The 27,049-nt window shown below is 37.1% G+C and overlaps 2 protein-coding genes across 4 annotated transcripts in view; one reads left to right on the top strand and one right to left on the bottom strand.

The window, feature by feature from the left end:
• The window catches only part of si:zfos-2326c3.2 (misshapen-like kinase 1), a 69,140-nt gene that overhangs the window by 40,675 nt on the left and 1,416 nt on the right, over positions 1–27,049 (bottom strand). For all 3 annotated transcript variants that reach the window (XM_051860348.1, XM_051860347.1, XM_051860346.1), the window contains exons 3-9: positions 7,282–7,338; positions 4,728–4,853; positions 3,890–4,000; positions 1,259–1,349; positions 967–1,097; positions 697–751; positions 513–591 (exon numbers count right to left, since the gene is read on the bottom strand). In XM_051860348.1, coding sequence (XP_051716308.1) covers positions 513–591; positions 697–751; positions 967–1,097; positions 1,259–1,349; positions 3,890–4,000; positions 4,728–4,853; positions 7,282–7,338 — 650 coding nt within the window. The remainder of the gene's footprint in view (positions 1–512; positions 592–696; positions 752–966; positions 1,098–1,258; positions 1,350–3,889; positions 4,001–4,727; positions 4,854–7,281; positions 7,339–27,049) is intronic.
• Positions 8,874–27,049, top strand: part of LOC127494456 (uncharacterized) — a 490,338-nt gene continuing 472,162 nt past the window's right edge. The window contains exon 1 of the mRNA XM_051860377.1: positions 8,874–12,220. Coding sequence (XP_051716337.1) covers positions 10,672–11,781 — 1,110 coding nt within the window. The 5' untranslated portion in view covers positions 8,874–10,671 and the 3' untranslated portion in view covers positions 11,782–12,220. The remainder of the gene's footprint in view (positions 12,221–27,049) is intronic.

Genomic DNA, 27,049 nt, shown 5'->3' on the forward strand with positions numbered 1-27,049 from the left:
ATCATTATGTTGAATTATAATGAATTTTCAAGTAGCCAGCACTAGGTAATAAGGAAGATTATGCAGATACTTTATTGATCTGCAAGTAAGAAAACATTTTATTTTATTACCAATACTTGTCCTTCACTAATATCTACTACTAATAATTCAAGTGTTCAGTGAAAATAACAAAATATACTTAACCTTAAATAAAAAACAAAATATACAAAATATACTATACTTAATATACGTAAATATACTTAATCAGCATGATTTAAAAAACAACATATCCCAGTGCCAGATCACCTCTTATTTAACACAAACAAACGAAAACAAGTGGTGGGGACATGTCCCACCCATCCCACCCATTAATTACTCCTATGCTGTCAAAAATGAAAAATAAATAAAACTGGAACTAACAATACCAGTGTAAACCAAAACTACCGTGTGAGATATCACTGGAAATTCTACTGAAGACATTCTAGCTGGCACGTGTCGCAAATGCTCTCTATAATAAAGGAAAGTAATCTTACCATTTCTTTGACTTTAGTTTTGGAGGAGGGTTCCGTGGAATTAGAAACAGCGCTCTCATTGGATGCATATCACACAAGGCTGTGGAGAAATGTGGAAAACAAAGAACCATTTAATCATATGCAACTTGTATAGAGTTATATAAAAGTTTTTTCCGGAATATCCCTAGGAATCGTGTAAACTCACGTGGTGCTCCCTCTGCCATCTCCAAAGCTGTGATACCCAGAGACCATACATCACTCTAAAAACAGAGTAAAATTATGCAATGTATTTCATGAACATATTCAACCACTCATGTACAGTACAACAGTATACTGAAATATCACTTTGCCAACAAATAGTAAATGATTCCCTTTTTGGAGAATTTCAAGTTAGCAAATGTCGAAATGTTGATGACAAAATAATACTATTAGTAGCTTAAATGGCTCTCAGTCGATGGACAGCCTGCCTGCTTACCCTATAATCATATGTAGAGTCAGGATTCTCATCACACGCGATCACCTCTGGTGCCATCCAATATGGTGTCCCGATGAATGTGTTTCTTCTGCCAATCGTCCTGTCTAACTGAGCACTGACACCAAAATCCACTGAAAACACAGAAAATCATTTAAACAGTTCAACAATGTCTTCAGCCATTATATACTGTACCAGCACTTACAGTATTTGTCATGTGACCGTGACCATGCATTGTTTTTCATATAAAGCATTTAAGAGTTTAATGCTAGTAATGGTTTGTTTCTTGTTTTACCGAGTTTAATCTCAGCATTCTCTGTCAGCAGCACGTTTTGTCCTTTAATGTCTCGATGAATAACATGATTTGAGTGCAAGTGTAACAGACCCTGAGAACACAAACAGTAGCAAATCAGTGTCACAAACACAGACAAATACCCACACCAGATATAAATTTAGCTATATTTCACTTTTCTTAACATTTTTTCTTTTCTTTTCTCTTTATTTTAATAATGTGCATGTCTTCAACTGGTTAGTGAAAATGTTTAGTTTCAATAGTTTGCATGGTAATCCAAGACAACTTTGTAAAGTGGTGTGATAGACATGCTATCTTACCACATATCTTAGGCGCACTTGCAGTTTTGCTTCATTAAAAAAAGAAATGTTTTACACAAAGAAATTAATAATACTGTGTCAAATGAGACGAAGATCACAGACATAGCATTAGATGTTTAATTTAACATAGAGCGAGTCACCTGATGGGGCAGACGTGTGTCCAGCCAAATACTACGTTATATCATGAGCTACCTGTTATTGGACACTTTCACTTATGGAATTAAAGGAATATTCCGGGTTAAGCTCAGTCGACATCATTTGTGGCATCATGTTGATCAGCATAAAAATTTATTTTAACTTGCTCCATCTTTTCTTAAAAAACAAATAATTAATTAATTAATTTAAAAAAAAAAAAAAAAAAAAAAAACTTTTCTGTTATGTTGACGGAAATTACTTTACAAATGAACAAATGACTTTACAAATTACAGAAGAGTTTATGTAAATACAATTATAAGCTTCACCTTCTTATGGTTGACTGTGAATAGAGCATGTATACAAGTAATGTCATTTATTAAAGGGGACCTATTATGCCTATCAGGTGTCCTATCAGGTGTCCCCAGAATGTGTCTGTGAAGTTTCAGCTCAAAATACACCACAGGTCATTTATTATACCATGCTGTAAATGCCCATTTTTGAGCGAAAGGAAAAACATGCTGTTTTTGTGCATGTACCTTTAAATGCAAATGAGCTGCTGCTCCCCACCCTGCTTTCCAGAAGAGGGTGGAGCCTACAGCTCGTGCCTTGGATACTGTGCCAAAAAACTAACAAAACATCTGTTTGGTTTTGATTATCCTCCCTATCGCGATCATGCTCACTTGACATTGCGGGTCTTTATCATCATGAAAGTTTATTATCTGCATGCGTTTAAAGCCATATCAGTCTAAACTTCTGATATATGGTTTTCTGAGCGCACACATCCGAAGCACGTGCACAGAAAGCTGGATGTCAGATAGAATGTTCTGTGAGTATTAAACCAAGTTCTCTTTCACGTGTTATTGCCCTTAAACTGTCAAATACACACAAGGTTATGTCAAAAACACACAAAGTTCACATAAACACAGTCGGTTAAGAAATCTGTGTATTAAAGTGAAAGCAGCGTAATATACAGTACCTACTGCTATATATGCTGTTAAAATGAATCAAACAAAAGAAAAACAGAAAATCATTCACTGCTCTTTATTGAATAACTTAGTAGCTTTAATAAGAATAAATTTCTTACATGAATGCTCCTGAAAAATGCTCTTGGTGAGGATATAAACATGGCGGACTGTATGCAGCTCATTTAGGGAGGGGTCTATGCTAATAGAGCAGAGTCCTTGGGCAGTCCTGGGCAGAGCCTAATCATTTGTGACGTCACAAAAGCTAGAATCTGCAAATGACTTGTTCTGAGACACTGCTTATGATTTATGGGGATTAAAAAAAAGGGGAGTGGGTAGATTTTTTATATTCATTATAGGGTGGTTGTGTACATACACTGCCGACATACATTTATGTTCAAACAACATGTAAAAATGAATTTTGCATAATAGGTGCCCTTTAAGTTTATGTTTTTAAAATCAATAAAAGAACAAGCTTTATTTTCTCTAGACCAGATGAAATTTTCTACTTGCATTTCATAATATGCTGAAGGATGAAATGGATTTTACAAAAATGCTTTGTGGACAGAATGCATTTCATAATCCAATCAAGCCCTTTCGGCAACAAAATGCATGTCTCCTTCAAAGATTTTTGTGGATGAAATGCAATTATGATATGCTGGGGGGATTTTTTTGATGTTTGCTGTTTTCTGTTATCCACATAAACTTTTGTGCACTAACTGAAGTGCAGACTTCATCCAATGATGAAATGCAACTGGTTTTTATCTTTCTGGGTACAATACACATTAAAGGATAACTGCATTTTGTCATAAAATACTGCATTCGTGTTACGTAATTCAGTCTACATGAAAATAGTGAGCTTACACTTAGCACTGTCATTTAAGAAGACTTAAGAAAAAAGGCATATATCAGCCAGGTGGACTGATCTCTCTAGTCAATTTAAAAAGTACAAACTAATTATGATCCTTACGGTTTAAATTTGTCCTTGCAAACATACTGAAAGCTGTAATCATTTCATTTATTCAATGAACATATGATTTGGTTTACACGCACTAGATAACTAGATCATATTTATTATAGCATATATACTACGCTCACTGTAATGCCACAGGAGGAGAGGCTCTTCTAGCTGAGTCTGCCTCCACCTAAACGCCTTTAAATTTTTTTTAGTTTTTTTTTCAATGGCCTATCAATAGTCTTTAGATGTGATAACTCACTCTCAGAACCTCTCTACAGATGTAAGCAATCCAGTCCTCCTTAAGGCAGTTCCCTTTGGTCTTTTTCAGCAGGTCTGTGACTGACCCTGCGCCGCAGTACTCCATCACCAGCTGAAGGCCAAGACACACAAAGAAAGCACATTTAACATCTCACTTCTAACAAAAAAGTGACAGCATAGATGTCTAGACTGGTTATCTACATTGTTATTTATCTCAGTAGCTTAATCAGGATAGTAAGGTCCTTCAGTTAAACGTCAACACACCCCACACACCCTCACACAGTGGCCTTGAAGGCCCTGAAGATATGGACTGCTGAGGGAAAGAATGCAATAGGCCCTTTCCCAATGCAGATACTAATGCTCCTTTTAATGAACTTTTAAATGAACTTTTTGAGGGACCCTTTCAAAGGTATCATAACGGCAGAGCAGTGGGAGGTTAGCAGCCACACATGTACACAGACTTGTCATAGTCGATACTTACTGTTGTAAATTTACACTGCTAAATATGGAGAAGTATTGAGTATTTACTTGGAGGAAATTTTAAGTTTGCCAAGTCAAATATATGTGTATAGATTTACAGAAAATCGCGATGTTATATATTAATATATTCATGCTTTATCTTCATGCGATAATTTACATTTTGCAATGATACAAGCAATCAAGCAGTTGAGATTTGCTACATAGTATATATCGCCCTATGTGAGTATACTGTTTGTATGTGGATACACACATATAGAGATGTGCCTGTGCGATAATACACTTTACATTTTTGCTACAATTATAAACAATCAAAGCCTACAGCAATGTTGATTGTTTATTTGGGTTCAGTAGATACTCACCCAAAGCTGGTCATCCTGACCTGCAGGACTTTTCTTAACAAAAGCACCGTAATACGTGGCTATGTTCCTGTGATGGGAATGTGTTTTCAACATGTTAATCTCCAGTTTGATTTCATCTTCTTCATCCTGCGGAACACAAAATACATTTATAAATTTTAATTTGATCTATTTCACCATGAGACAACTTAAATAATGAAAATGACAGTAAGAATAACAATGACTGTTTAAACAAGAGAATATAGAAAATGTCATTACTGAGTTAAGGGAGAACAATATATTGAGACTCCCTTTATAAAGGAGCACTCCAAACATAAGCATTTATATGTAAAGGCTGCTTTCACAGCCCTAAGAGGAAACACAGGAGAGGTGAGTATGGAAGTGATGGTCAAGGGAAAGGAAATCTGGAGCCTGGGGTTCAAATGAGCACTACATTGCTCCGTTATCTCCCATGGCAGATAATGCAAGATGGAAAGGGAAGAAGGAAACAGCATTTCTGTGATGGGGAGTTCTGAGTCTTTCCCTGAAACCTATATAACTGACTCATATTAACTAAAAAAACACTTGTATTGACTAAAATCTGTATATTCATGCACTGAATCCATGGTCAAGTTACAGAAATTAAATTCTGCACAAAGAATCAAACTGGCTTGTTGCCTTGTGTAATGAGTTTGGCTGTCACATTGCTTGTGTAGTGGCCAGGCAGACTGTCTGGTTGTGATATCATGAATAATTCATTAATTCATTTATTCATTAATAATTAATTAGATTACATACCCTGTATCAGACAGGTCAATTAACATCATCAATCTAAACATGATCTTTTATCATTTTTACCAATGTTGTTATCTACAGATCTTTCTCTCAGCCAAAACATTATTTATGCTTTACTGCATGTCATTATACCAAATGCCATTGGTTCTTGCTGGAGCCAAATGTCATTGACATCAGATCTGACATACTGCATTTATAAATGCCAAATATGCCAACTAGGGTGAATGCTTATCAGAGAATAATTCATTGTGTTTGTTTGTTCTTGCAAACCACTATGAATCACTGTTGTTTGAAAGAGGACTGTGCATAAAACAAAAAAAAACAAAAAATTATTGTGTTTAATAAACAGCACACAGGTTTGGAACGACAAAATGTGACAAATTTAATTCCTGAACTACTCTGACATGTCAGAAGTTGTCAAGTACACCAAACCTTTGGTCTTTTAGTGTATGACTAGCTGTTTTCTCATTACCAAGTGTTTCATTTAGGGATTCATGATAATAGGTAAACAAATAAACAATTATTTTGCTCAAAAATTATAACTGTGATTATGAATAACAACTGTCAATCTAGAGTCAACTCACATCAACTTCGATGCATGGTTTATTTGACCTTATAGAGTTTCCAGAAAATATTTATTACATTCATATTCTCTATTATGAAAACCGGAAAAAAAAAAAATGTAAAAAAAAAAAAAAAAAAAAAATGTATATGGTTCTCTCAAAACCTAAATCAGTGAAATTTGTAATATTAAAGGTGAAGTATATAGTTTCTGCAACACTAGTAGCACCCAGTGGAATTACAAAAATAAAGTATTACAAAATGCCCCTTCGCACCTCCCCCAACTCCCCAAACATTACAATCCCGGCTCTTTTGGGTGTTTGTGAAGGCATGTCTCAACAGGTCAAAGTAGGCTACTTTAAATAAAAGGTACAACATGTTAGGAATACTTTTAGCTGTTATTTTTGTCTTTATGAACGGGTGAATGATGATTCTGTATGATCGCAATGCCACATTTGTTTTGACGTGTTCACCTGTTTAATCTTTGAAGGTCTAAATGCAGCGAAATTTGGCTTGCACATCTTTAACCGAAGCTGGATGTCTTTTCAGATAAACCCATGAATCTTATAGTAATAGTAGTCAACAAATAATAAACTGGGTAAAGAAAACGTATTTTAACATAAAAAAAAAATCTTATATATATATTTCACCTTTAACTCTAACAATTCCAAATTATGTTATTTTTTTCTATTAAAACAATGGTTGCATGAGTGCATTCAGTTCATCACTGAGATTTGCTCACATATTCAGTGGCAGAAAACAGCACAAGCACCCTCTTGAAAGAACACATGCTGGCATGACACTTTCATTTGACCAAAATATTGCAAGCATAATAAACGCTAAACTCCAGCATTAATGTTTTTAGATCATAGGTGGAGCGAGATTAAGTAAAACACTAGGCAGAAAATACTGTATATCCATTTAGGAGCAAAGCTCTATTTGGGGGGTTTGAACTCTTGACATCTGGCAACCCCAAGCATAAAAGCTTGTGTTATCAATGTAAGGTATCAAAAATGAAAAAAAAAAAAAAAAAAGTTTTCAGCAGAGCTTGACAGTAAGCCTTGTTATGTACTTGAAATTATTCTGAATCAATATTCTCATCAGTGTTCGATCAGCTCTTACTTAAATCACCATATTTGTGATATATGCTACCTTAAATTGATTTCCAGGGCATACCTGGAATTCTTATATTTCTACATAAGAAAGGTGAAGAAGCTCATACCTCGGTCACATCCATGACCTTGATTGCTGCCAGCTGTCCTGTTTTCACATGCCGACCCTGTCAAACACAAGGACAACAATGAGAAACAACACAAGACCATGTGGCCCTGCTGAAGGACGTGAACACGTAAATGTTTGTAATGTCGGCACTTGTGTGCTTCATCTTTGAAGTGTCTCAAAATGAATGAGTAGCTCTACAGTGTATACAGTGACAAATCAGGAAGAGCAGTCAATTATTTTATTGCTAAAACATTTACAGCTCAGCTGTAATAAAGCCCTATAAATGTCAGATGAACTTGTAGCAGCTGAATATTCTGATTATTCTCTTATTTATTATATTGGTTAAGTATCTGAATTGCTCAACAATACTGTGCTGTTAGCCTGATCCTGGAATCCAAGGAATTTACTGTATAACATAAATTTCAGAGAATTTGATAAAAATTTGGATGAATAGAGCAAAAGTAGAGCTGTACACGTAATCAAATGCGATATGGACTAGTGTGTGTGTGAATATTAAAGACTGCTGTTGAAATCTGATGTCTGCATGTTGTACACGTCTCAGTTTGTTTTACTACAGAAACTCAAGCACACGTGATGCTCGTCTGCATCTCACTATATGAGGACGGCATGAATACATAAACTTCATCTGCAGAGCTGCTCTGTGAGCCACTTCACCAGGATTCACCGGTTCATTTGACCAAACTATTGTCATACCATATATGCACAGGTAAAATCTTCACTACAGCCCATACATTTTTGATGATAAAATTGTATTAAATCATAAAACAGCGAATCCAGAATAAATGAAAACAGGTGACACAGATATATTTGCACAGAGGAACACCTAATATTGGTGTACTTACTGTGGGAAAACAAACATTCTTTGGGCAATTATAGAAGAAATGACACATGAACCCAAAGAGGTCCAGGATGCCTCAGTGAGCTGAAATATGGCATCTAATTATGGCTATTGGCTAATGTTTCATATGTCATGCTCAAATACACAGACCTTAAAAATGGCACAGTTCCTTTTCTGTTTTCAAGTTCCACATTCACATAAAGACAGTCAACATTACATTAGTATGGTGTCAAGTATAGCATTTAATGATAAGGTGACAAAGACTGATATATTTTACAAGAAATAATACTACTACTACTACTACTACTACTACTAATAAATCAAGCAGTGACACACTGATCACATAAATAGCTGCAGGCCTACACCGTTGTCCAGTTGTCACCTGCCACATGGTTTAAATCTGAAATTTCTTCTGCTGAAGTTAACCATATAGTATTGTGATGAAGGTATAGAAGTGTGCGATATCACAATTATTTATCTTGGATGATTAAAATGTCTTCACAATCTGCTTTTGAAGAGATATCATAGTATCGTGCTACAGAAATATCATAGTGTCGTGCCTCCGTCCAAATGTTGAAATCACGATGCCAGCTCAACATCATGATGTCTGTCAGCCATCGGCGATGGGCAATGACATTGTCTATCGGCCCAACCCTAGTACACTCACATCACATGTTAACGCAGAGGTAGGGTTATGCTCACGTGACACTGCAGTTATTCACAATCACAAAAGTTTATTTTTTGCATGCGTTTTAAAGCCTTGCCGGTTAAACATTTTATTCTCACACAGTTCTGACATGTGCTTTTCTGAGCACATACACTTGAAGTGCGTGAGTACTGAACCGTTATCTTTCGCATCTCATTGTGCTTAAACTGACAAATGCACACAAGGTTTACATAAATAGCCGATTATGTCTTAAGTGAATAAACAGTTTGGAGAAAACGTTTCAGGTTACACATGCAACCATGGTTCCCTGAGAAAGGGAACAAGACACTGCGTCCGAAGACACATTGGAGAATGCCTCCGGCGTGACAGTGTCTGAAGCACGTGATTCAACTCGACAATATCATTGGCCGGCGACAGCCCGTGCAATCCCTGGCTCGATTGCTCATGTCTGCCTTGCTGCTCAGATTGGTTTGCGTTTGTAACTCCGTATAGTTTTGTTTTGAATCTCTTTTATTCATTGTTGCTTATTTTTTTATTTTATTTATTTTTTTATTACCTTATATGTAATATTGCCTACCACACTAATCTGACGTCACTAGCTTGTAATCTTTGAATCTAAATCGCAGTTACAACGCATTTGAATTTGCAGCGCTAGCTTGTTAACTTGTTAACAGTCTCTCGCGCGCTCCTTTTTCAACGCGTTCTTCAAACAGCTGTGGTAAATCGGATCAGTCTACAAACACGGTGAGTCATGTCATCCTCTCCCAGCATTGCTACCTGTTCCATTTGCCACATGTTTACCATAGCTCTCTCTGTCAGCGACGAGGGATTTACATGTCATAAATGTAGGGAAATAGTCAGGCTGAGAGAGAATCTCAGAATTAGAGACACGCATCCAAACTTTAATCGAGGATAGTAAGAATGCAAGGGCTTCAGATACTGTTTTGGATGCGACTAGCTTAGTGAACTCTGTACATTGGTCGGTTCCGGCCGTAGAGCCCGCGCAGCAGGGCACTTGGGTAACGGTGAGACGGCCTAGCCGCGGAAAACACCACTCTTCCGTTCCAATAAGAACATCAAACAGGTTCTCCCCACTCAGTGATACACCCACTGAGAATCCTGTTGAAAGTGCCCTAGTTATTGGCGATTCTATTACACGGAATGTGAAAATAGAGACACCAGCCACCATAGTCACATGTTTGCCGGGAGCCAGAGCACCTGACATCAAAGCAAATTTAAAAGTGCTGGCTAATGCTAATCGTAAATACTCTAAGATTATTATTCACGTCGGCACTAATGATGTTCGACTTCGCCAGTCGGAGATCACTAAAATTAACATTAAAGAGGTGTGTGAACTCGCAAGTACAATGTCAGGAGAAGTAATTTGCTCTGGCCCCCTTCCTGTTCGTCGGAGTGATGAGATAGTTAGCAGATTATCATCACTCAATGGCTGGCTGTCTAAGTGGTGTCCGCAAAATAATATAGGTTTCATAGACAATTGGAAAAGTTTTTGGGGCAGACCTGACCTGTTGAAAAGAGATGGTATTCATCCCTCCCGGGATGGTGCTGCTCTTCTCTCTAGTAATATGGCACATAGTCTTAGAACTGAAACATGACAAACTGGGGCCCAAGTCAGGAAGCAGACAGACTGGCTAAACCGACCATCTGCTAGCTGCCTCACGTTACAGAAGTCAGAAAATTCAGATAACTCCCAACACATAGAAACTCTTACACCTAGATATTTTCAAATAGAGACTGTGTCTGTACCCTGAATTAGTAAAAACAAAAAACTTCCAAACCCATTTAATGGTAAAAATTTAATTGATGTTCAACAAATAAAAAATAGAGATAATAATGCTAAACAAATGATAAAACTCGGGTTGTTAAATATTAGATCCCTTTCTTCAAAATCACTTATTGTTAATGATATTATCAAAGATAATAATCTAGATGTGCGGTGTTTGACAGAAACTTGGCTAAAACCGGACGATTACATTACTTTAAATGAGTCTAGTCCTCAAGGTTATGATTATCGACACAATGCCCGTCAGAAAGGCAAAGGGGGAGGTGTTGCTGTAATCTATAGTAATATTTACAGTATTAGTCAAAAGTCTTTCAAATATAATTCCTTCGAAGTAATGGTACTTTACGTAACATTATGTAGGTTGACATTTGTGCTGGCTACTGTATACAGGCCACCAGGACACCATACAGACTTTATCAAAGAATTTGCTGATTTTCTGTCGGAGTTAGTATTGGCTGCAGATAAAGTCCTTGTTGTTGGTGATTTTAATATCCATGTAGATAATAAGAAAGACGCATTAGGATTGGCATTTGCAGATATTCTAAACTCTATTGGTGTTAGACAACATGTGTCAGGACCCACTCATTGTCGTAATCATACTTTAGATCTAATATTGTCACATAGAATCGATATTGATGCTGTTGAAATTCTGCAGCAGAGTGACGACATCTCAGATCATTATCTAGTCTTGTGTATACTACATTTAGACAAGGCGGCTAAACTGCCTCCATGCCATAAATATGGTAGAACCATCACTTCTACCACTAAAGATCGCTTTATAAATAATCTTCCTGATCAGTTTCATTGCCTTAGCATACCAGAAAGCTTAGAAGACCTCGTTGTTGTAACAGAAACTATTGCCTCTGTCTTTTCCAGCACATTAGACTCAGTTGCTCCTTTGCGCTTAAAAAAGATTAAGGAAATTAATCCAATGCCATGGTACAATGAGCACACTCGGGCCCTAAAGTTAGCAGCCAGAAAAATGGAGCGCAGCTGGAAGAAAACTAAACTAGAAGTATTTCGCATTTCGTGGAGAGAGAGAATGATTGAGTACAGAAAGGCCTTAAAATCTGCTAGATCTGCTTATTTTTCAAAACTTTTAGAAGAAAATAAACACAACCCTAGGTATTTATTTGATACAGTGGCTAAATTAACAAGAAATAACTTCTGATGTTTCCAAAGAGCACAGCAGTAATGACTTTATGAACTTCTTTACTTGCAAGATTTATAATATTAGAGAAAAAATTATAACCATGCAACCGTCTATTACAGTATCGCGTCAGATAGTGCATTGTAGTGTCCCTGAGGAAAAATTCAGTTCATTTACTGCTATAGGAGAGGAAGAATTGTCTAAACTTGTTAAATCATCAAAATCAACAACATGTATGTTAGACCCTATACCGACTAAGCTATTGAAAGAAATGCTTCCAGAGGTTATAGATCCTCTTCTTAATATCGTCAATTCATCTTTATCACTAGGATACGTACCGAAAACTTTTAAGCTGGCTATTATTAAACCTCTTATTAAAAAACCACAACTTGATCCTAGAGAATTAGTCAATTACAGGCCGATCTCAAAACTCACTTTTCTGTCAAAAATACTAGAAAAGGTAGTATCATCACAACTATGTTCCTTTTTAGAAATAAATAGTATCTGTGAGGATTTCCAGTCAGGATTTAGACCGTACTTTAGTACTGAGACTGCTCTCATTAGAGTTACTAATGATTTGCTCTTATCATCAGATCGTGGTTGTATCTCTCTATTAGTGTTACTGGATCTTAGTGCTGCATTTGACACTATTGATCACAATATTCTTTTAAATAGACTCGAAAATTATGTTGGCATTAGTGGAATTGCATTGTCATGGTTCAAATCATACTTATCTGACCGTTATCAGTCTGTAGTAGTAAACGAAGAGATGTCATATCGATCACAAGTTCAATATGGAGTACCGCAAGGCTCAGTACTAGGACCGTTGCTGTTCACTCTGTACATGCTACCCTTGGGAGATATCATTAGGAAGCATGGCGTTAGTTTTCACTGTTACGCTGATGATACTCAGCTCTATATTTCTTCGCGCCCTGACGAAACTTACCAATTCACAAAATTAACAGAATGCATAGCTGATATAAAAAATTGGATGACCAGTAATTTCCTACTACTAAATTCAGAAAAAACAGAGATTCTAATTTTTGGACCAAAAACTTCTTCACGTAATAACCTAGAATACTGTCTAACACTTGATGGCTGCTCTGTTAAGTCTTCGTCGTCTCTTAGGAACCTGGGTGTGCTTTTTGATACCAATCTTTCATTTGAAGGCCATGTTACTAGCATCTGTAAAACCGCATTCTTCCATCTTAAAAATATATCTAAACTACGACATATGCTCTCAATGAAAAAAGCAGAACAGTTAGTTCATGCGTTCATGACCTCAAGGCTAGATTACTGTAACGCTCTACTGGGTGGTTGTTCTGCTCGCCTGATAAATAAACTACAGCTCGTACAAAATGCAGCAGCTAGAGTTCTTACTAGAACTAGGAAGTATGACCATATTAGCCCAGTTCTGTCAACACTGCATTGGTTTCCTGTTAAACATCGTATAGATTTTAAAATCTTGCTAATTACTTACAAAGCACTAAATGGTTTAGCTCCCCAGTACCTGAGCGAGCTCCTAATTCATTATAGTCCTTCACGTCTATTGCGATCTCAGAATTCAGGCCAGCTGATAATACCAAGAATATCAAAATCAACCGCAGGCGGTAGATCCTTCTCCTATTTGGCACCTAAACTCTGGAACAATCTTCCTAGCATTGTTCGGGAAGCAGACACACTCTGTCAGTTTAAATCTAGACTAAAAACGCATTTCTTTAACCTGGCATACACATAACACATTACCAATTTATATTTTCAAATCTGTTAAAGGATTATTAGGCTGCATAAATTAGGTCAGCCGGAACCGGGAACACTTCCTATAACACCTGATGTACTCGTTACATCAGAAGAAGAATGGCATCTACGCTAATATTAGTCTTTCTGGTTATCCCGAGGTTCACCGTAGTCAACCGGATCCAGGCCGTATCCAGGTGAGACCAAGGACCTGCGCCTTGACATGACCACAACGCAGCCCTGAAGTATCAGCAGAGATTGAGTCAACTAGATCATCCACTCTGAGGGCCTCATCGACACGACAGCCACGACACAGTTCCTCAACAGCCGTGATGAATACGATCCTCAATTGGATGGAACTGGAATAAATACTTTGAATGTTGCGATCCTGTCGGACTTATGATAGCTACCTGAATCGTAACAAAGCACTGTTGGCCAGAGGAGAACTGGCCCCCCGACTAAGCCTGGTTTCTCCCAAGGTTTTTTTTCTCCATTTAAACACCTATTTGCCACTTGTCTGCCACCTGATGTCACCTGATGGAGTTTGGGTTCCTTGCCGCTGTCGCCTTTGGCTTGCTTAGTTGGGGACACTTGACATTTGACTTGACATTTGATATTCAACAGTGCTTTGATCTGCCTGCATTGACACTATTCTTTTAAGAGCTGCTGTGCAGCCAAATAATGTACCAGTTATCAATGTAAAGCTGCTTTGACACAATCTACATTGTAAAAAGCGCTATATAAATAAAGGTGACTTGACTTGACTTGACGTGGCTACGTGTGTGACCATGAGTATAAGAGGGCACCTGTAGTACACGTCAACAACTTCTTTGTCTGAAGGAGACGTTACCAGGTATGCCCAAAGCATGGCAGCGAGACGCAGTGCCTCGTTCCCCTTCTCAGGGAATCATGGTTACAGGTCTGGTAATGCCAGTCCCTGACAGGCATTACCTTCAAGGGAATACAGGCAAAGTAAAAAAATTAGTTCCTTCATCTTGTCGCTATACTAGGGGGATCTGGTTCAACCCCTGAGGACCCCAGGGGAGCTGAAAGGACATGCTCAATCCTGCCTGACTCAAGGTCAGCATCTCTGAGCCAAATAAAAATAGGGCCCGAGATGGGTCCAATCAAAAACAGTTTACCAAGGCGGCCTCAAAGAGGGCCAAACACTTAATGTCACTGTTTAGCTGGGGCTCAGGTGAGCGGAGGCCTCAGCAGAACGACTCTCTATAGTGAGAAGAGGCCAGACACACTCAATTTCGAAGACAGTTTACCAAGGTGGCCTCAGAGAGGGCCAAACACTTGATGCCACCGTCTAACTGGAGCTTGAGTGAGCAGAGGCCTCAGGAGAATAACTCTCTATAGCAAGAGGCCACGCACACTTAATTTCAAAGACAGTTTACCAAGGCGGCCTCCAGAAAGCTAAACACTTGATGTTGCTGTCTGACTTGAGCCCCGATGAGCAGAGGCCTCAGCCGACATGCTCAACTTCATAGACAACTTACCGAGGCAGCCCACAGAAGGCCGAACACTTGACATCACTGTCTAACTCGAGCTCATGTGAGTGGAGGCCTCAGCAGAACGACTCTCAGAGTGAGAGGAGGCCAACCATACTCAACCTCAAAGACAGTTTATCATGTAAATTATATAGGCTACTACAAATAAACACATTTGTGATAGCGTAGTTTTCCCTAATAGGCTACATAAATAAGTAGGCTTTGCATGCGTGTTTTAACAGCAATGAAAATAGCGGATAAGGCTACGACACATGGCGCAACTGTGCTGTAGTAGATCCGAGATCTGGCTCGGGATAGCCTTTTCAAGCCAACATATTTTGTTTGAAATGTACATTTATGATCTTTGTTATTTAATTTTATTGTTATTTATTAATTTTGTTATTAACAAACAATCTTTGTTATTAATTTTCTGTCATTTGTATTGTTTATTTTTAATTGATAATGATAACAACATTGTAAATATTTGCTCTTAACCAATGTTGGGTGACAGTCTTTGTTTTACCATTCTTGATGCTTAAGAAACAGCAGATTGGTCAAGAGTTTGGTTTTGTGAATCACTCATGAAACTGAGATGACTGACAATGATAACCAACAGATAAATGATAAAGCAATGGAAGAAAAACAACAAATTTCAAAACAGATCCGTATCAAACAAATCAGTGTTGGCTGAATATGTTTATCAGCTTAAAAGACTTGAAACATTTCTAACAACTAAATGACTAATAATAATAATACAAACCCGATTCCAAAAAAGTTGGGACACTGTACAAATTGTGAATAAAAAAGGAATGCAATGATGTGGAAGTTTCAAATTTCAATATTTTATTCAGAATACAACATAGATGACATATCAAATGTTTAAACTGAGAAAATGTATCATTTTAAGGGAAAAATAAGTTGATTTTAAATTTCATGGCATCAACACATCTCAAAAATTTGGGACAAGGCCATGTTTACCACTGTGTGGCATCTCCTCTTCTTTTTATAACAGTCTGCAAACGTCTGGGGACTGAGGAGACAAGTTGCTCAAGTTTAGGAATAGGAATGTTGTCCCATTCTTGTCTAATACAGGCTTCTAGTTGCTCAACTGTCTTAGGTCTTCTTTGTCGCATCTTCCTCTTTATGATGCGCCAAATGTTTTCTATGGGTGAAAGATCTGGACTGCAGGCTGGCCATTTCAGTACCCGGATCCTTCTTCTACACAGCCATGATGTTGTAATTGATGCAGTATGTGGTCTGGCATTGTCATGTTGGAAAATGCAAGGTCTTCCCTGAAAGAGACGACGTCTGGATGGGAGCATATGTTGTTCTAGAACTTGGATATACCTTTCAGCATTGATGGTGCCTTTCCAGATGTGTAAGCTGCCCATGCCACATGCACTCATGCAACCCCATACCATCAGAGATGCAGGCTTCTGAACTGAGCGCTGATAACAACTTGGGTTGTCCTTGTCCTCTTTAGTCCGGATGACATGGTGTCCCAGTTTTCCAAAAAGAACTTCAAATTTTAAATCGTCTGACCACAGAACAGTTTTCCATTTTAAATGAGCCTTGGCCCAGAGAAAAAGGCCTGCGCTTCTGGATCATGTTTAGATATGGCTTCTATTTTGACCTATAGAGTTTTAGCCGGCAACGGCGAATGGCACGGTGGATTGTGTTCACCGACAATGTTTTCTGGAAGTATTCCTGAGCCCATGTTGTGATTTCCATTACAGCAGCATTCCTGTATGTGATGCAGTGCCGTCTAAGGGCCCGAAGATCACGGGCATCCAGTATGGTTTTCCGGCCTTGACCCTTACGCACAGAGATTGTTCCAGATTCTCTGAATCTTTGGATGATATTATGCACTGTAGATGATGATAACTTCAAACTCTTTGCAATTTTTCTCTGAGAAACTCCTTTCTGATATTGCTCCACTATTTTTCGCCACAGCATTGGGGGAATTGGTGATCCTCTGCCCATCTTGACTTCTGAGAGACACTGCCACTCTGAGAGGCTCTTTTTATACCCAATCATGTTGCCAATTGACCTAATAAGTTGCAAATTGGTCCTCCAGCTGTTCCTTATATGTAAATTTAACTTTTCCAGCCTCTTATTGCTACCTGTCCCAACTTTTTTGTAATGTGTAGATCTCATGAAATCCAAAATGAGATAATATTTGGCATGACATTTCAAAATGTCTCACTTTCAATATTTGATATGTTATCTATATTCTATTGTGAATAAAATATAAGTTTATGAGATTTGTAAATTATTGCATTCCTTTTTTATTCACAATTTGTACAGTGTTCCAACTTTTTTGGAATCAGGTTTGTAATAATAGCCTACTAACTAGGCTAAATGCTTTATTTTCAAGGTAAAGGCTCGGGACAGTAGTCTATTTATTTACTACAGGTGTTTATTCCCTGTGCGATTTAAAATGAGGAATACAAAATCTTATTCTTGCGACATTTTACATTTGTACTGCCAAATAAGTTGCTGTGTACAATTAATTTATTTCTTTTTCAGCAAGTTTCTTTGTCTCCCTCGTTGACGCACAATTTACACCTTTTGTCCTGCACCCCCACCGTGAAGCTACTAAACTCTCCCAACCCCCACATCGGAGCATCTGAGGCTGATTAAATACAAGAGAAGTTGCAAAAGAACAATTCAGACTATTGCTATTCTAGACATTCATATGTCATAAGTGTATAGATAATGAAGGAATTAGCCTAAATCATTTACATGTCATAGTATTTTTGTCATAAAAGTTTATTAATTGTTAAATATTTCATTATTCAATGATTGAACAAATCAAACAGAATCAGATGCATTGCTTGATCAGATTTACTCCATTTTACTATGACAGCTTTTCCCAAGCAAAACAAAATGGTACAGACCCTCTCATGTTCTTTGTCACCAGGCTGCAGACACTTCACACATTCACCATGAACAACATTTTTAACCCAATAATTAAGCCTAAATTTTACAGGGATCCTGGGATCCTTCTAATCATGTTTAAAAAAAAACAAAAAAAAACAACTTTCTAGATAACGAAGTTATATGTGTGTGTATATATATATATATATATATATATATATATATATATATATATATATATATATATATGTGTGTGTGTGTGTGTGTAAATATATATGTGTGTATATATATGTGTGCATATATATATATATATATATATATATATATATATATATATATATATATATATATATATATATATATATATATATATATATATTATACAAATGTAAATTCAGTCTGTTATTCAGTCAGTTATATATATATATATATATATATATATTATACAAATGTCAGTCTGTTGGATAATATTGGTTGCTTGGTGTAAAATGGAAATCCATGGTAATTTTATAGCCTATAAATGTAAGCAATAAAATTATGGTGTAAAAAATAAATGTTTCAGAACTGCAAGACAGACACATCTCTGTAGCCCGTGTTTGTTCAGGATTTGAACCAGTGTGAGTTACATGACAACTGAACTAAGGATGAGACTTTTTTCTCCAGAGCTGCTTTATAGATAAATTAAACTCATTCCATAACTGATTACACAGTTATTAACTGATTAAACACTGAACTAATTTCAACTATATATTGTCTTTTTAGAGCTGCCTTACAACAGAATCGAATTGTTTGCATCACTGAATCATTATTTTCCTGTTTATCACTGTAAAGTTACTTTGAAAAAAAAAAAAACTGCATTGTAAAGTGCTATATAAATAAAGGTGACTTGACTGCACTTCCCGCATTCTGTAGAAAGGGTGCAAATTATGTCACTTCCTATGTGTTACAATTCCAAGAAATGTCACATTTTTGCAATAGGAGTACCACACATTATGTGGGGTACTGTTAAATATTATGTTGTAAATAAAAAAGAAAGTAAAATTAGATTATTATTATTACCACAATGAATTCAGCTTATTTTAATAGATTATAAAACAAATATGAGATTGTTGTAAGACTTATTTGGTAACAGAAAGAAGTTGGGACAGGTCAAAGTCACTTTGCTTAAAAATGTACTGGGAAGTACGTAGTAACTGAAAATTAGCAGTTTCTCCATCATTCTTGCAAAATATGGTTTCAGCAACAGCTGACACCCTCCCATTTTACTAAGAAACACTAGCACAGTTGTGTCTCAATCATTCAGCTCTATGTAGATATTCATAGAAGAGATTGTCAGTTATGTCTTGACTTAATATAGACACATGGAACAAAATATGGCATCTGTGCATTAGGTCTAGCAGTGTAAATGTAGCCTGACAGACATGCTGCTGTATATTATGTCAATAACAGAATGACAATCAAACAGCAATACTTACAATATATATTTTTTTTTTTTACAGCCACTATGGTAAGCGGATTTTGCACTGGTCAGGCAGCCTAGTAATTCCTAAAGGTCAGGAGCAGTGGAACATTAAATAACTAGCTGTCTGGCTGCTGTACTTAGATGTGCAAAATGATGACGATCAATCAATCTGTCGCACAACAATGATAATAAGGGGAATCACAAATACATGTTTAAATGTATCTGATTTAAAACCACATTTGGAAATAGGGCTGGGTTGAAAATATTGATTTCTTGATTTTAATGAATTCTCATTTTTATGAATCAACATTCATTCTTAAATCTCATGAATCAATCTTTTAGTCTATGTTTTCAGTTGATGAATGAACAAAACATTTTGTTGTCTCATCTAATAAATCAGAATAAGCTTTTTGCTTTATTATTTTTAATATGAAACAAAGTGCAAAAATTGTCCAGTATAAGTGATTTTGTCACAGATATGCAGGTGTTAAGTAGATGCATGATGCAGAGGAATCCCAGGCAGTACTTTTAATAAACAAGGAGTACATACGCAAGGAAATCAATACACTTACACCACTTAGCACATGACAAGAACTGACAATATGATGATAAACATGTGAACGTAAATGTGTAGTTGCTTGTTGATTTCCCGTGTTCATTAAAGTTTCTCGTATCCCATTCATCCTGCACCTCACGCTTTTGTGGATTACAATACACAGCGCAGAGTGACATTGTTCCGAACCTGTATGACTTTATTCTGCAGAATACAAAAGAAGATATTTTAACAAAAAAAAACATTTGGTAACCACTGAAAAAAATACTAAGACTCATAAAAGAAAATGTCTTCTTTTATGTTTCGTGGAAGAAATAAAGTCACACAGGGTTGGAATGACATGATGAGTAAATTATGATACAATTTATTATTTGGGGTGAACAATCCCTTTAAGACAGGGGTGTCCAGTCCTGCACAGGGACAACTGAACACCAAGCATGGTGTAATTCAAAGTAACAGTCACTGTTTGGAAATCAGCATTCGAGCACTTTGAGAGCTGCTGTGTCATGGCTCAGACACATACTCCAGTGCAAATCAGGGACAGGAAACTACCTCGATGACATCACCCTCCCAAACACCATGTTTAAATGAGGAACTAAAAGAAAACCACACTGGAAACATGACAGTAATGTCTCCATATTAGTAGTAATGGTCAGGCTGTTGCTGGCAAACCAAATCGAACATCAAATATTAAACTTTGGTGCGTAACCCTCCCATGTTTTGCACATTAGGAGTGTGAAACAAAATGAATTACAGTTTCAACTGAGTTTTGAACTGAACATGTTAGCAGATTTCAGATGATATTCCTGTCTGAGGGGATTTCCTCGTGTTCTCCAGGATGCCAGTGAACTGGGACATAAACAGGAAGTGCTGTCTAAAAAGGGTGACAACTGAATTATACTTGAGAAAAGCAGTTCTCCAGCAATTTCTTTAAAACCGTGTTGAAAAGCTGTGAAAACTGATCCACATTAGAGCTTGGGAGCTGTGGAGAAAAGGATCTTAAAGTCTTTCTTAAAAACAATATATTGTTTCTGACTTGTGTTTTACCAGTGTCTAAAACTGTGATAAGTATGGGATAAAAACACTGTGTTGTCATCCTAAAACCAGAAGATGGTTAATGAACATGGCCAGATTTAGATCTTTTTTTTAAGCAGGTTGCTAGAAGGAGGGAGAATTTAACTCTAATAATAATCAAAATTGTTCTAAAAAAAATGGACTGTAAATTGATATTAGAATAAAACTAAATGTTGTTTAGTTAGCAACATGGTTTTGAAAGAACACCACTGTCTGAGGTGTCCAATGAGGTCCACAGAGTTTCGCTCCAAGCACATAAAATCCAGCTAAGCAAGATCTTCAAGACTGCTGAAAACACCCAGGCAGGTACAGTAAGTACTCAACCAAAATGCCTATTATGGTTTGCACCATTGCTCATAAGGCTGTTGCGACCTATTGTCAATGAAGATAAAATAATTAAATAAATTACTGGTAATAATAATAACAATAGTAACAGTGTTATAACATTTAATCTTGGCTAATTATTTAGCCTATCATGTAAGTGCTTAATGTTCCAGCTATTTGACTACTGTTATAGTTAGTGTTGTCAAAAATATCGATATTTTGATATGTATCGATACTGAAATATCTGAATCGATTCCAATACTACTTTCTGCAGAATCGATACACCGATACCAGCTGCACATTCTTGACAGTGAGTTGACACGCACCCGCCTCCTCTTATTTAGTCGTCTCATTCACTCCGGTTAAATAGTGTTGGTTAAACCAGGTCTGAATTTTGGTGCAGGACTGCGCATAATTCTACTCATTCCCGCATAATTCTACTCATTCCCGCAGATTTCGTGCTCACATCCAAAGCACACACACATATTAAAGACACCTGTGACATAAAGTGCCAAAATGCACTTTTTTCCGCAACTTATTAATGGCCAAATACACTCAAAAATAATGTCACAATGCCAGTGTTGGTGAGTATTAATGTAAACAGTCGTTAACAGTTCAGGAAGAATGTGTGACAGTAACAGAATTGTGGATCCGTGCATGCGCCAGGTTTAAATTATTTAAAAATAAAACATTTGAAACTGCATTTAAAGGGATAGTTCACCCAAAAATGAAAATTTGATGTTTATCTGCTTACCCCCAGGGCATCCAAGATGTAGGTGACTTTGTTTCTTCAGTAGAACACAAATGATGATTTTTAACTCCAACCGTTGCGGTCTGTCAGTCAAATAATGCGTGTAAATGGGAACTCCATCTATAAGAGTCAAATAAACATGACAGACAAATCCAAATTAAACCCTGCGGCTCATGACGACACATTGATGTCCTAAGACACGAAACGATCGGTTTGTGCGAGAAAACAAACAGTATTTATATCATTTTTTACCTCTAAAACACCACTATGTCCAAATGCCTTCAGCATCCGGTTAGTGAGGTCTGAACGCGCTCTGACAACGGAAGTGATGTCTCGCACTCATTGAAGCAAAGCGCGAGACATCAGTTCCGTCATCAGAGCATGTTTTTTTGACCCCACTAACCGGATGCTGAACGGAGTTGGACATAGTGGTGTTTTAGAGGTAAAAAATGATATAAATACTATTCGGTTTCTCGCACAAACCGATCGTTTCGTGTCTTAGGACATCAATGTGTCGTCACGAGCCGCAGGGTTTAATTTGGATTTGTCTGTCGTGTTTATTTGACTCTTATAGATGGAGTTCCCAGTTACACGCATTATTTGACTGACAGACCGCGATGGTTGGAGTTAAAAATCATCATTTGTGTTCTACTGAAGAAACAAAGTCACCTACATCTTGGATACCTGGGGGTAAGCAGCTAAACATCAAATTTTCATTTTTGGGTGAACTATCCCTTTAATATTTCACTGATGTATTTCAACAGGTCATGCATGGACATTGAAACATTTATTCCCTTACAACACAGAGCCCTGAGCATAACATGCAGAAAAATAAAGGGTCCATGATTTTGTTGATCACTTTTTTATTAAATTGTTCCTTTGTAAAGAAATTAAGAAATAGGTGCTTTTTATTAAATCATTGTAGATAGAACGTGAGAACACTGTATAATTCATTATGATTTGAAAAACGAAGAAACGAATAAGTAGGTTAAAAGGTAGCCACAATTTAACTACAACAAAGGAATTAAAACGCAGGGATGAATTATGTCCTCATGTTTTAAGCGAATGATTAATAAAACATGCCTCTGTTCTAAGTTTATATCTTTTTTCCCCATGCGCAGATCTCCGTAAATTGGTCTAAACATTTTCAACACAGGCCTTCATAAAGTCTGGGGACAGTTAAACTTATTAATTATTGCAGATTTGCACAGAGTTCAGTGTTTGTATTCCCTGTGTGATGGAATGGAAAATAAGATGATGCCACATCAAGACGTTAATAATACAAACCCGATTCCAAAAAAGTTGGGACACTGTACAAATTGTGAATAAAAAAGGAATGCAATAATTTACAAATCTCATAAACTTATATTTTATTCACAATAGAATATAGATAACATATCAAATGTTGAAAGTGAGACATTTTGAAATGTCATGCCAAATATTGGCTCATTTTGGATTTCATGAGAGCTACACATTCCAAAAAAATTGGGACAGGTAGCAATAAGAGGCTGGAAAAGCTAAATGTACATAAAAGGAACAGCTGGAGGACCAATTTGCAACTTATTAGGTCAATTGGCAACATGATTGGGTATAAAAAGAGCCTCTCAGAGTGGCAGTGTCTCTCAGAAGTCAAGATGGGCAGAGGATCACCAATTCCCCCAATGCTGTGGTGAAAAATAGTGGAGCAATACCAGAAAGGAGTTTCTCAGAGAAAAATTGCAAAGAGTTTGAAGTTATCATCATCTACATTGCATAATATCATCAAAAGATTCAGAGAATCTGGAACAATCTCTGTGCGTAAGGGTCAAGGCCGGAAAACCATACTGAATGCCCATGATTTTCGGGCCCTTAGATGGCGCTGCATCACATACAGGAATGCTACTGTAATGGAAATCACAACATGGGCTCAGGAATACTTCCAGAAAACATTGTCAGTGAACACAATCCACCGTGCCATTCGCCGTTGCCGGCTAAAACTCTATAGGTCAAAAAAGAAGCCATATCTAAACATGATCCAGAAGCGCAGGCGTTTTCTCTGGGCCAAGGCTCATTTAAAATGGACTGTGGCAAAGTGGAAAACTGTTCTGTGGTCAGACGAATCAAAATTTGAAGTTCTTTTTGGAAAACTGGGACACCATGTCATCCGGACTAAAGAGGACAAGGACAACCCAAGTTGTTATCAGCGCTCAGTTCAGAAGCCTGCATCTCTGATGGTATGGGGTTGCATGAGTGCGTGTGGCATGGGCAGCTTACACATCTGGAAAGGCACCATCAATGCTGAAAGATATATCCAAGTTCTAGAACAACATATGCTCCCATCCAGACGTCGTCTCTTTCAGGGAAGACCTTGCATTTTCCAACATGACAATGCCAGACCACATACTGCATCAATTACAACATCATGGCTGCGTAGAAGAAGGATCCGGGTACTGAAATGGCCAGCCTGCAGTCCAGATCTTTCACCCATAGAAAACATTTGGCGCATCATAAAGAGGAAGATGCGACAAAGAAGACCTAAGACAGTTGAGCAACTAGAAGCCTGTATTAGACAAGAATGGGACAACATTCCTATTCCTAAACTTGAGCAACTTGTCTCCTCAGTCCCCAGACGTTTGCAGACTGTTATAAAAAGAAGAGGAGATGCCACACAGTGGTAAACATGGCCTTGTCCCAAAAACTATGGTTATAGCACCACTTAGCGGTCAAGAGAAGAAATGCATTTCCTACCGGAACCTCGATGTTACCTGCAGCGACAAAAAATGTATTCTGGTTGAGTACCATCTGTATAATGGAGTGAAACTGAGGACCTCCAAGAACATGGATGGGAGACCCCTGGTCTATGGCAACATCTTAAACCATACAGTAAATCGACTGTAAAAACAACAGTTCAAGTTTTGACAATAACAATATAAGGTTTATAAATTGATAAACCTCACATTTCATCCATATATAAGTTTGTTTTGACATTGAAATATTATATATTATATATATATATATATATATATGGCCTATTTTAATGTCAGAACAAACTTCACCGAAAGACTCAAGACAATGGATTTTCATGTATGACATCACAATGAGGAAGAAAAGTCTGTCGCAATTTCGGTTTCATGTCGACTTGTATGTAGTAACAGTGAAAGCACACTACGCTAGGAAGTGATTAGATTTGTGTTCTTAAGTGAAAATACATGATGAAACAAGTTTGTGTGTAAGAAAGCTCTAAACAGAACTAGCTGTGGAATTTCATATTTAGAATACATATTTGAAATCTGAATGGTCATGAGAGTGGTGCAATAAATCATGATATATTATGCTGCAAAAGCAGGTTCCTGGATTGGGGATGTGATTTTCCTAGGTTGAAAATGATTTGACAAAATAACAAATTACATAGTACATAGGAAAATTAACTACATTTAAAAAAGGAGTCAATAACATCCTAAATCCTTCTTCCAAAACGTGTTTTTGTTTTACCCTGATTCATTATGGTAAGCCTATTATAAATGTTTATTTTGGACCTGTCAGGATGGTTTTTGTGGGAAATTGTCTATACATGTCACTCACCCATGCATGTCTCGTCATATTCGTAAATAGAGAAAAGTTGTTCTATCTACATTGACGCATGTCTTGTGTGGGAGTGGCAATGGTTAGTTGTCACAACGAGCGAGAAAGGTTGACATGGAACACGTTAAATCTTGAACTTCCAGGGAATCACACGTTTTAAACAAACAGAGGAGAGTCTGCTGACAAAAAGAGAATCCAACAGAGCTCGTAATAAAACCACAATCAACATTGGCTTGGCTTTTCGGAGATGGTGAGACCTGAGGGATTTAAATGTTGTAAAAGCGACTCAGAGATGGTGTTTTTATTACTCAACGGGTGAGTGAGGTATTTTATTGAACAAATAAATTGCCATATGTAGCTCTCAGAGTTCAATGTTAAGCATTATCTATTGTGAAGGGTCATTTTCATCTGCACAGTCATGCAGAGCCTAAGCATAACCAAAATAATGTTCTTCCACAAAATGCATGCACACTCTAAAAAATGCTGAGTAGTTTTTTTTTAACCCAAATGCTGGGTTCAGCCTGCTGGGTAATTTTATTGGGTTATTTTTATTATTTTTACCCATGTGCTGGGTCACTCTGAAAATGCTGGGTTATTTTTTTTGTTTTACCCAAATGCTGGGTTCAGCCTGCTGGGTAATTTTATTGGGTTATTTTTAATATTTTTACCCAGGTTCTGGGTAGTTTTTCTGTATCTTAGCTGCTGGGTCATTTTAATAGTCAATGAAGCGACCAGGGCTGAAACACGGGTAACATGACTGTCATATGTAACAACATTGCCGTGCGCTCCACTGACTATAATAGGAGCGCTGTTAATCTAGTGCACTAGCGTTGCAGATGTGGTTGTGCTATGCGTTTGACAGCTGAAACTAAAATGCCTGACAGATGAGATGGCAGAAGGTAAAGCTGTTTTTTATGTAACTTTTCAAAAATGAATATATAAGATTGCCATTTATTGAACTGGAACAGCCTACTGATACCAGTTTTCTTTCCACAGATTCCCATTGGCTGCTGTTTCTGCTCCTGTCACGTCCTAAAACATTTACTAAATGTTTGTGGAGTATTTTATGATTGTAAAAGACTGACTTGCCATTGAATAAAAAATATTGTATATGAACTGTTCCTGTCCTATATGTATAGAGATTTTAGGGTGCATTTTTATTATTTAAAATTAAAAACCAATATCAAACTGACTGAACCAACACTGATTAAAAAAAGAACCCAGCAAATGGGTTAATGTATAAAAACCCAGCATATGTTCTGTCCAATACTTACCCAGTGCTGGGTTACCAAATAACCCAAATTGGGTTGTTTTTAACCCATTTTTTAGACTGCAGTTCTGTTTTTTAACAGGTCCAAAACTAAACTATGTACCTTTAACAAAATAATTGCAAATGTTTTGAGAAATAACTTTTTAGATGGGTTTAATCTATGTATCAGAGATCACTAACC

This window comes from Ctenopharyngodon idella, chromosome 14 (genome assembly GCF_019924925.1).
Source record: "Ctenopharyngodon idella isolate HZGC_01 chromosome 14, HZGC01, whole genome shotgun sequence".
NCBI lineage: Eukaryota > Metazoa > Chordata > Actinopteri > Cypriniformes > Xenocyprididae > Ctenopharyngodon > Ctenopharyngodon idella.